The sequence below is a fragment of the Echinops telfairi genome, unplaced genomic scaffold (assembly GCF_000313985.2).
Source record: "Echinops telfairi isolate 266 unplaced genomic scaffold, ASM31398v2 ScPeMD7_7400;HRSCAF=8409, whole genome shotgun sequence".
Classification (NCBI taxonomy): domain Eukaryota; kingdom Metazoa; phylum Chordata; class Mammalia; order Afrosoricida; family Tenrecidae; genus Echinops; species Echinops telfairi.
In genome coordinates, this window is record NW_022111300.1 from 9,938,392 (window position 1) to 9,949,326 (window position 10,935).

At 46.2% G+C, this 10,935-nt stretch overlaps 1 protein-coding gene across 1 annotated transcript in view; it reads left to right on the forward strand.

Moving 5' to 3' along the window:
- The window catches only part of TTC39C (tetratricopeptide repeat domain 39C), a 72,889-nt gene that overhangs the window by 7,397 nt on the left and 54,557 nt on the right, over positions 1–10,935 (forward strand). Inside the window, exon 3 of the mRNA XM_004702909.2 lies at positions 1,338–1,452. Within this exon, the coding sequence (XP_004702966.1) occupies positions 1,338–1,452 (115 nt within the window). The remainder of the gene's footprint in view (positions 1–1,337; positions 1,453–10,935) is intronic.

A 10,935-nucleotide genomic window follows, 5' to 3' on the forward strand; every position in this document is an offset into this window, starting at 1 on the left:
TGGTAGCAGGTATTGGGTTTGGGGGTCAATGTGAGTCAGGATTGCTTCGTGGTAGCAGGTATTAGGTTTGGGGGGTCACTGTGAGTCAGGATTACTTCATGGTAGCAGGTATTGGGTTTAGGGGCCACTGAGTCAGGATTACTTCATGGTAGCAGATTTGGGGGTATTGCACAGTGGATTTTCTTTATTTTAAAATACACATGTACCTGGGCGCATGTACCCACACTCACACCCACCCCGGCTCACTTTTCTACCAACTAACAGGCTTATAGGAGAACAGGGAGCCCTCGTGGTGCTGTCAGATAAGCTTTGGGCTGCTAACTGCAAGTTCAGCAGTTCAAACTCACCAGCCAGTCCAAGGGAGAAAGATGAGGCTGTCTGCTCCTGTAAAGACTTAGAGTCTTCAGAACCCTGTGTAGCGTCTCTCAACTCAGGGGCAGTGGGTGGGGATAAGGAGACTAACAACACTAGGGTGTACACAGTTCTTAGAAATATGAACCATTGAGATACAAAGAGAAGCATTTGCCCAAGAGCCGAGTTCAGAAAGTCAGAAGGGGTAAGAGAGAAAGGAGGAAGGGCACAGGGAGGTGCAGTGTGGAAGAGCAAACCGTGACGGTGCATTGTGGGGATTGTCATCAATGGTGTGAAACTAAACGTGTGTGAATTGTTGAGTGAAAAACGGATTTGCTCTCAAAACTTTCATCCATTCACAATAAAAAGTTGGGACTGGGGAAATGGGAAAAGAAACTCAACATTTTTCATGGTAAGGAGCAGGCTTTTATTAAGAAATGAGGGGTTTTTTTGTTTGGCTGTTTATCCCAGAGAGGCCAATGCCTCGGCAGCTGTGATGCTTGTATTTCAAGTTCGGTTTGTGATTTGTTCCAAGCATCACCAATGCTGACTGTCCCATCTCAGTTGCCTGCAGCAAGGGAATGCCACTGCACCCCAATCTTAGTGATACTTGAGGGTAGAAGGCTGCAGAAGTAATAGGTTATGTACATGGGGACTGGTTTTGGTCCCCTTAGTGGTTCCAAAATTCGATAAGTATGGATTGATGTGACTTTCAAAGAGGTGAGGCTCCATAAGGTCTGTTTTCTGAGGCTTCCCTGCATTCTGTTTCCGCAGTTCAGAATATCGACCTCGGGCTGCGCAGAGCTAGGCATGATGGGAGCAGGGGACTCTCAGGCTCGGAGTGTGAATTGGGGCTTGGCCCTCAGTGCCTGCTGTGTTTCTCAAGTCCTGTGAGGAACTCCTTTGCTCTGTGAAGGCATAGCTGTTTGCAAGGCATGTCGTCCTCGCGTGAGATTTAATGGTTGTGCTTTCATGCCACCAAACAGGTCGACGCCCGCAAGCCCGCCCCCTCCATGGTCGACCGGCTTCAGAGGCAGATCATCATCGCCGACTGTCAAGTCTACCTGGCCGTGCTCTCGTTTGTCAAGCAAGAACTATCAGGTATGCCACACCATTCTTGTTAATGGCTTGCCCTACTCGGTAGACACGTCGCGAACTCTCCTCTTCGTCTTTGAGAGACTGTGGTGCCTCTTCGGGCATGGGGTTGATTTAGGACTCGGAAGGGAGGCTGCAACCACTAGTCGGTTGGTGTGAGTGTAGCCGGGTGATCTTCGTCCAAAGTCTGTGCTTTATCGGCCTGCCTCCCATAATCCTGTCACGTGATTGTGGGGCGACGTTCTCCTGCAGTGATGCCAGGTGATAGAGCCTTTCTGTCCGTAGGTCAGTCCTGCCTCCCAGGCAGGAACCTCCCAACAGCAGGCTGGCAGGCTGTCTCTAGTGGGGACAGTGGTGGTGGTGGTGGTGGCTGGGGTGGGGTTTGAACTGCTGACTTTTTGATGGGCAGCCAAGTGGTGAGTCATTTGTGTCACCAGAGTTCCTAATACTGTCACTCTTAGTGAAATTGCGACCACCTATAGGAGACGGTGGGTGGGGCCGGGACTTTATATAGAGCAAATTGTCAGAATGGCCTCTGGAGCGAAGTCTCCCAGGGTTGTTGAGAAATTTGTTATTGAAGGTCTGAGAGCTCACTAAAGACTTCCTAACAATGTCAAGGCCCCGCCTTTCACAAACCTTCCGTGAGGGCTGTGCACGACTGTCTTAATTAGTCTGTGCACAATACATGTTCTCCAGGCATTTGGTGGCTTTAATTTCTTGAGTGATGGAGACGCAATTGCGTCTCTCCCAGGGGAAGACGGTGGTTGAAAGGGACACTAATTCTTTGGCTAATGTGGTTATGTCTCTCTGATACTGACAGCAGAAATCCTTTACTCTGGTGCACAGAATGTGTTTGAAAAATAAAAATTCTAGAAGCAAATGAAATAAATTAAGTCAGAAAGGGGTTTTCTTCTAAACCTGAAATACAGAAGACTACATGGCTGCCAAGCAGGCACACTTCTGTCTAGGCTACCAGGGACCCAGCCTCTTCACCCCCACCTCAGCTCCCACCACTGGGAGAAAGATGCGGCTTTCTACTCCAGGAAAGAGTTACAGCCTTGGAAACCCCCAGGGGCATGTCTCCCCTGCCCTACCGAGGGTCTCCATGAGTTGAATCTAACTCGATGGCAATGAGTTTGAATTGGAATTCTCATCTTTTTTTTTTTAAATCATTTTATTAGGGGCTCATACAACTCTTATCACAATCCATACACACATCCATTGTGTAAAGCACATTTGTACATTCATTGCCCTCATCATTCTCAAAACATTTGCTCTCTACTTAAGCCCCTGGCATCAGCTCCTCATTTCCCGCCCCCTTCCTCATGAACCCCTGATAATTTATAAATTATTATTTGTCGTATACTGTCCGATGTCTCCCTTCACCCACTTTTCTGTTGTCTGTCCCCCAGGGAAGAGGTTATATGTAGATCTTTGTAATTAGTTCCCCCTTTCCACCCTCCCCTCCCTCCACTCTCCTGGTATCGCCATTCTCCCCACTGGCCATTCTCCCCACTGGCCATTCTCCCCACTGGCCCTGAAGGGATCATCCGCCCTGGGGAATCCTCATCTTCAGGCTCTCCCATCGTGTCGCTCCCCTAGCTTGTGGGGAGTTTGCGGGGTGCAAACCGATAGCTCTGTTGAGAGGAGTGCCGTCCTGCCTCATCCATAAAAGAGCAGCGCGCTTGTCTGGACAAAACCTTTTTTGACAAAACAGGAGTTCTGGTGGCACTTTCTGTGATCTTGTACTTCCTTTTCTTGACACTTCTCAAAGAATCTCACTGCCATCAAGTTAATTATAACTTGATAAATAAAGCTTCAATTATAGCTTTATTTATAAAAAAGAGAAGTGCCCCATTTTTATTTCCAAAGCTATAAGTCCTCATGGGAGCAGAAAGCCTCATCTTTCTCCTATGGAGTGACTGGTGGGCTCAACCTTCTGACCTCGTGGTTTGCAGCCCAATGCAGAATTCACTGGGCTCAGTTTCCTAACACTTAGGAGCTTTTCACAAGGAAGCTACCTTCTAGTTGTCCAGGCCTGACACTTGGCCGTCCTCCTCTGCCTACTTGTCCCCTAGAACTGGTCGGGGATGGGGCAGACCTGCTCTTGAGCCACACTCTCCCCCAGGCCCATTGCCTAATGGCCATCCCATCACCTAATAGGGAAATCCACCTCCCCTCTTTGGGTGCCTTCCAAGCTTCCATGTCTTCCTACTACCCAGTCCACCTGGAAGAAGCACACTATCATCAGTCACTGAAGGTTTACAAATCATATAATCCAAAATCGATGGAGGGACTAGTGTCAGAGCCTAAATTGTGAGAATCCAGTGTGCAGAAGGCTCCAGATGTCAGTCGGAGCCCCAGATTCATTGGTGGGACCTACATAGGAAATAAGTCTCCAGTGAACTCCTGGAAGTTCCCTAAACACCCTTTGCTGCTCCACCCTCTCAGCATGGGATGCTCCCACCCCCGTATCTTACCCTTGCCTGTCTAATTGCAACCCTGGGCTCCTGCTTTTGCATCAGCCTTCCTCATTGACTTCATAGCTGGCCTTGTTTTTCTCCATGCACGTTGCACAGAGCCAGTTAGAGCACTCAGAACCCAACAGCATGTTTTCATGAGCGTGTATAAAATGCAAACTCCTTGACGGTGACGCTGTGTCTGCCTGCCTGCTGGCATCCCTTCTCTCCCTCATTTATTGAGCACTTGCCCTGTGCCAGTCCCTGAGAGATGGCAGATGCATGTGGTCCAGAGACCAATGAGATGCAGCTCTTGCCTACGGGAACTCTTGTTTTAGGAGGGGATAAAGATGAGTGAAAAAGTGAATTCTAATTCAGGGCAACACTTTCATCAGTTATTGTTGTTAGATGCCATCAGGTCGGTTTCAACTCACAGCCCCCTTGTACCTTGACAACAGAACAAAGATCTCTCCAGGCCAGTGCCTTCCTTCAGTCAGTGCCACAATGGGGCCCGTAGTTGCAGGCTCTGTGTCAGTCCATCTTATGAAGGGTCTTGCTTCTTTGTCTCGGATCCTCCACTTCTGCAAGCACAATGTCCTTCTCTAGGGACATGAGACAGTTTATTGTGCCAGCCTGGCTGATAAACGCAGGTAGGATTGACGGAGGGGCGGAGAGATGGATGGCTTGGTGAGCCTTGCCTTTCTTGTCTCTCGCTCTGTGATCATCGGACTAGTGTGCTGCTGCCTTGCTTGTTCTGTGCCTCAATTTAAAGGCTACACTGCCTGTGGGACGCCTAGCCTGTGGACTGTGTTGCTGTGAGTTGAGGTCACTTTAAGACATCTCTGGAGCTGGGGACTGGCGGTTGGTGACCTGCCTTGTGATTGGCTGCTGTGCTGACATGGCCTAGCTCTCTCTACAAATACAGGAAGATCTGGCATCAGATAGAGACTGGAAGGACTGCTAGTCTCTCAACTTTCTCTCACGGACGTGAGTTGCACTAAGCCATTTATAGTGCTTCTAATTTAACTGTTTATTTCTTGTATTGTATATTTATCTGTATATGATTTAACATTTCATTTCTCATTATATATCTAATTATCTTTATGATTTAACATTTCATTTTTCGTTATATATTAATTATCTTTATAAATAAATATATTATATTATCAGGAATTTGGTTTTATCTCTCTAGAGAACCCTGTCTAACACAGGACGGGTCCCTTCTGACCATATATCCAGTGTACGTGGGGCAGAGTCTTGCCATCACGCTTCTGTGGAGCACTCTGCTGTACTTCTTCCATGGCACATTTGTTTATTCTTTTGGTAGCCTATGGTAAACTTTAACCTATAGATCAGTGGTTCTCAACCTTCCTAATCCCTTTAATATAGTTCCTCATGTTGTGATGATCCTCCTCTGCCAACCATGAAAATATTTTTGTTGTTACTTCGTAACTGTAATTTTACTACTGTTAAGAATTGGGAAACCCCTGTGAAAGTCGTTCAACCCCCAAAGGGGTTGCAACCCACAAGTTGAGAACCGCTGCTGTAGATACTTAAACTAGTCCTAAAAGATTCCCAAAATTCCCTCTGGGAAGCACAAGGAGCCTTGATCCTGTCAGAGTTACAGAGAATGAAAGTTCACGTCCTTCTCTTTGTACCTGGCTCCCTATGCCTGTTCCTGTGCCTAGCACATGCCTGTGCCTAGCACATGGTGAGTGTAGACTGCAGGATTTAAAGAGAGGGCCAGAGGGAGCAAGCATGATGCTATTAGGAAAGAGGTACATGATACTGAGTAGAAGCCCCGTGAATAGTTGGGATTAGAAGAGAGATTCTATAAAAAGTATGCTTGGAAACTGATTGTGGAAGCAATTATACAATTCTGCTTGTGATTGAAGTGTGGAATGCTATAACTTACGTATTAACTCCCAAGTAATAATACATTAAACAGACAAACATAAGTCTCGGAATGGGTTTGGGGCTCACAGTAAATCCTAGCTCCAACTTAGGAACAATTAGTTCTTACATCATGGCCTGCTGGATACTCACCCTCAGAAAGGGAACACAGAAGATAAGGTGCTATAGCAAAATGTGGCAAAGAAATTAGATGGTGCCCAGCTATCTGATAAAAGAGCATCTGGGGTCTCAAAGGCTTTTCTCCAAACAAGCAGCCATCTAAGAGAGATGTCAACTAAATCCACCTGGAAGAAGCACACTATCATCAGTCACTGAAGGTTTATAAGTCATATAATCCGAAATCGATGGAGGGACTAGTGTCAGAGCCTAAATTGTGAGAATCCAGTGTGCAGAAGGCTCCAGATGTCAGTCGGAGCCCCAGATTCATTGGTGGGACCTACATAGGAAATAAGTCTCCAGTGAACTCCCTCTATCCACAATCAAGGGATGGGAGGAAAGGGGTTACTAAACAGAGGGCATTGGAGAGATGAGTGTAGAAGATCAAAGTCATAAATCTCACTTGAACAGTTAAAACTTTGTCAGTTGGTACCCCCTCTGATGCCTGCTGGACCTGACCTGGTTTTCAACAGTTCCTGTATTTTTGTTTTGTTTGGGCTCATTCATATTAGGGTGTATCTCAGAGGTGTCATGCCATTGAAAGTCACCTTTTGAAGTTGTGTTATATGTTTTCCTGTTTTTTTGGTATATGAAACTCTGGACTGGTGAACCTATTGGGACAGCAAGTAGACTATGAGTTTGGGGGTCAGGGGGCACAGTGTAGTGGTCAGGTAAAGGGGAAAGGATGCCAAGGAGTCCAGGAAGAAAAAGAATGCTTGGAAATTGATTGTGGTAGCAATTGTGTAATTCTGCTTGATGGGATTGAACTGTGGAATGATATATGTATTAACTGTCAATTAATAATTATACATATATATATAATTTTTAAAAGTAAAGAAGTCTTTGAGCTGGGAATGAAGAGAGCAATGAGGTGGCCTGGCTCCTCTTTGGGTTACAAGAAAGTCTAGCCCAAACCTTCCTTTTTCTTTTCTTTTTTAAAATCATTTTACTGGGGGCTCATACAACTGTTATATAATCCATCCATCCATCCATTGTGTCAAGCACATTTGTACATTTGTTTCCATCATCTTTCTCAAAACATTTGCTTTTACTCGAGCCCTTGGTATCAGCTCCTCATTTTCCCCTCCTTCCCTGCTCCCCCTCCCTCACGAACCCTTGATCATTTATGAATTATTATTATTTCGTCATGTCTTACCAAACCTTCCTTTTGGGGTTGACTGACTTCACTCTAGGACGAAGGAACTGATACAATGCGACTGTTTGTACTTAACACCAGACAACGTCATCTCTGACACCACAAAATCTATTCTGAGCTGCATGTATGTTACTTGGCATTTTAACTATTGGGATCATTCTTGACCTTTCTCAGGAAGAGGACTCATGTTCCACTTAGGGGGCAGGGCTTCCTCTCCCCCCTTCAGCCCCCTGGCCTGAAGCCTGGCTTTCATCTGCTTGCCTGCAACTTGCCTTTGCCTGGACAGGCACAGGCAGATAAAGAAGCTGAATGATTGATGAGTGACCTTCCAGGAGCCATATGGAGGGCAGGCCAGAGGGCGTGGGTTTTGAACATGGATTTCTCTGTGCATTGCCGCATGAGGGGGTGGGGGGCTGCTGCATTGTGTGTGTCCAGGTTGCTGTGGGTGGACAGACGGTGACTGTGAATGCACCTTCACCTTTGGCAGTGGGTGGACACTGGTTCACAGGCAGTAGGGGTACCCTGGGGAACCTGTTTTAGTACCAGTGGGAACTGAGAAAGTTAACAAGAATTAAATCTCTTTCTAGATGTGTATAAACTTTGTTTTGCACATATTTCAGCTTATAATGTTTGACATAGCTGAACATTTGGGGCATGGTGTGTGGCTCACATGAAGGGCATTAAAGCTCGTAATTATAAACTTTCCACTGTGCTTTTCAGCAGTGGCATATATGCTTCTATGTTACGCAGGGAATAAAGACAGGGTGAATTACTCTCATCTTTATTCATTAAAACATTTTTTAAAGATCAACTTAAAAAACACACAATGTTTTGCTGATCGTACAATACTTGACCTTTTTGTGACTGACTGAGTTCCCGCAGCATGCTCCTCTCCAGGTTCATTCATGTAGTATTATGTCTCAGGACTTTATTTCTCTATGGCTGACCCCAAATCGCACACTCACTGTCAGCTAATTGATTCTAGCTCTAAGCGACCCTGTAGGTCAGAGTAGAACTGCCCCTGTGAATTTCTAAGGCTGTTAATCTGTATAGGAGTAGAAACCTTCATTTTTCTCCTGAGGAGTGGCTAGTGGTTTTGAACTGTTGACTTTTTGGTTAATGACCCAACACGGAACCTACTAGAGCTCCCCTGTGGTTGTACTAGTAAGTCGTATTCCATGGACGTATATACTACATTTTATTGATCCTTTTATTTGCTGGTGGACAGGTGGTTTCTACTTTGTGGCAGTTGTGAGCTTAATAGCATCCTTATGAGAGTAAGCCAAGAAGAATTGATTCTAGGGCTTCAGTTCATACACACAGGCTTATTCCAAGCACGAGGAGTCTCAGCGTGTCTCTGTGATCTTTGGATGGCCGCTGATGGACATGTTCTCTCGGTGCCCTGGTCTCGTGGGGGTGCCTTTAGTAACAAGTCCAAGCAAAGATCCAGGCTGAGACATGAACCCTCGCCACAGAAGCAGGGGATCAGCTGGGCCAGTTAAATTGCAGGCAGAGGGAACAGCTCAGGAGGGGGTGGGGATTTTGGCATTCCCAAGGGTGATTTGGAGGGGTTTTCTCACAGGACGATCATGCAGGCTCAGTAGGAAGATGTTTTAAGAAAGGGTTTTGGAAATGCCCCGATGAGAAAAAGATCAGGGAAGTTGTGCCAAAGAGCTGTCTTCCATCAAGCTCCTGCTCATCCCTTGAGAACCGCAAGGACTGGCCTTCAAGTTTCATTGGGAAACCTTTCCCCGCTGCCCCACAGCCCTGGTCTTGCCCTTTCAGGCCGCGTTTTGTCCCCTACACTAGAAAACACTTTAAAAGGAGTCGGATTTGGGCCCTTCAAGGGCGCGTGGATGGCTATCTTAATGCGATGGAAATCGAAGAGTGCAGAATTCTCTGGGGGAGGATCTGAGAGACGGAAACACCTCCCTCAGAGGAGGGGGACTGAGCGATAGCTGCAACTTCCCATATTTTGTTTGACAAAGGTCGCTTCCGAGTCATTTTTGACTAGCCATTGTCTATTGGCATCTCTGCTTTCCCTTGGAATGGGACTGGGCCACCACCCGAAACACCACTAGGTTAGTTTGGTGTCGTTCACGGAGCCTGGAAGAGTTAGAGGCTCCCTGCTTCCATGGTGAGGGCTCCTTTCTCAGGCTGGCTTTCAGGGCCGCCATTGTCTGAGCAGCTTCCCATCAACCCGTTTGTCTCAGCGGCTCCCCACGTGGACTCCCCCCATTGCACTCTCCCTCTGCACGCAGCAGGACCATCTTGTACTGAAGCAACAAGAGCTTGGCAAGTACAGATACAGTGAAATAACATTTCTCTCTCCAGATGTCCAGATGTTAGTCGGAAATCATGTTTTCTCCTGAAATGAGGCAATACTTATTTTGCGTGCTGTGATTTAGTTAGTGGACAGTAATAACCAAATTAAGAGCAATTTATTTATTTATTTATTTTAAAATCAATTACTGGGGGCTCGTACAACTCTTATCACAATCCATCCATCCATCCATCCATTGTGTCAAGCACATTTGTACATTTGTTGCCATCATCATTCTCAAAATATTTTCTTTCTACTTGAGCCCTTGGTATCAGCTCCTCATTTTTTCTCCTCCCCCATGCCCCCACTCTCTCACAAACCCTTGATAATTTATAAATTATTATTATTTTGTCGTGATTTACACTGTCCGATGTCTTCCTTCCCCCCAGGGAGGGGTTTCTATGTAGATCCTTGTAATCGGTTCCCCCTTTCTACCCTACCTTCCCTTCAACCTCCTGGTATTGCCACTCTCACCACTGGTCCTGAAGGGGTCATCTGTCCTGGATTCCCTGTTTCCAATTCCTATCTGTACCAATGTACATCCTCTGGTCTAGCCAGATTTCTAAGGTAGAGTTGGGATCATGATAGTGGGGGTGGTGGTGGGGGGTGGGATATATTAAAGACCTAGAGGAAAGTTGTTTGTTTCATTGTTGCTACGCTGCACCCTGACTGGCTCATCTCCTCCCCGTGACCCTTCTGTAAGGGGGTGTCCAGTTGCCTACAGATGGGCTTTGGGTCCCTACTCCACACTCCCCCTCATTCACAATGATATGATATTTTGTTCTTTGGTGCCTGATAACTGATCCCATCAACACGTCATGATCACACAGGCTGGCGTGCTTCTTCTAAGAGCAATTCATTATAATATCCACAGTCTTTATTTTCATTTTGCTATATGCAATCCATAGGAACCCTGATGGTGTAGTGGGTTCTAACTGTAAGGTCAGCAGTTTGAAACCCCTCACCACTCCATGGGAGAAAGATGAGGCTTTCTTCTCCCATAAAGAATTTCCATCATGGAAACCCATAGGGCCAGTTCCCCCCTGTCCTGTAGGATCGCCATAAGTGGAAACCGACTCCACCACAGTAAGTATGTGAGTGAGTGAGTGAGTGAGTGAGTGAGTGAGTGAGTGAGTGAGTGAGTGAGACTGTGAGTGAGTGTATGAGTGAGTGAGTGTGTGTGTGAGTGTATGAGTGAGTGTGTGTGAGTGAGTGAGTGAGTGTGTGAGTGAAGACTCTGTAGTGGCATACTTTTGTTCTCATTTATGGTAGGTTCTTTCTTATCTGTAGGGTTGGCTTTTAGAAGTCTGAGATTATGCTTCCTGCAGATGCTCAACTCAGTTCCAGGCACATAAAATAAAACCTAATAGCTGATTAATGTTTTAAATATTAAAATGGGTCACAAGGGAAGTCAAATGATAAGGTATCACCTTGAATCATAGCCTTAACCTAAGAACAGTTAGTTCTTACAACATGGCCCT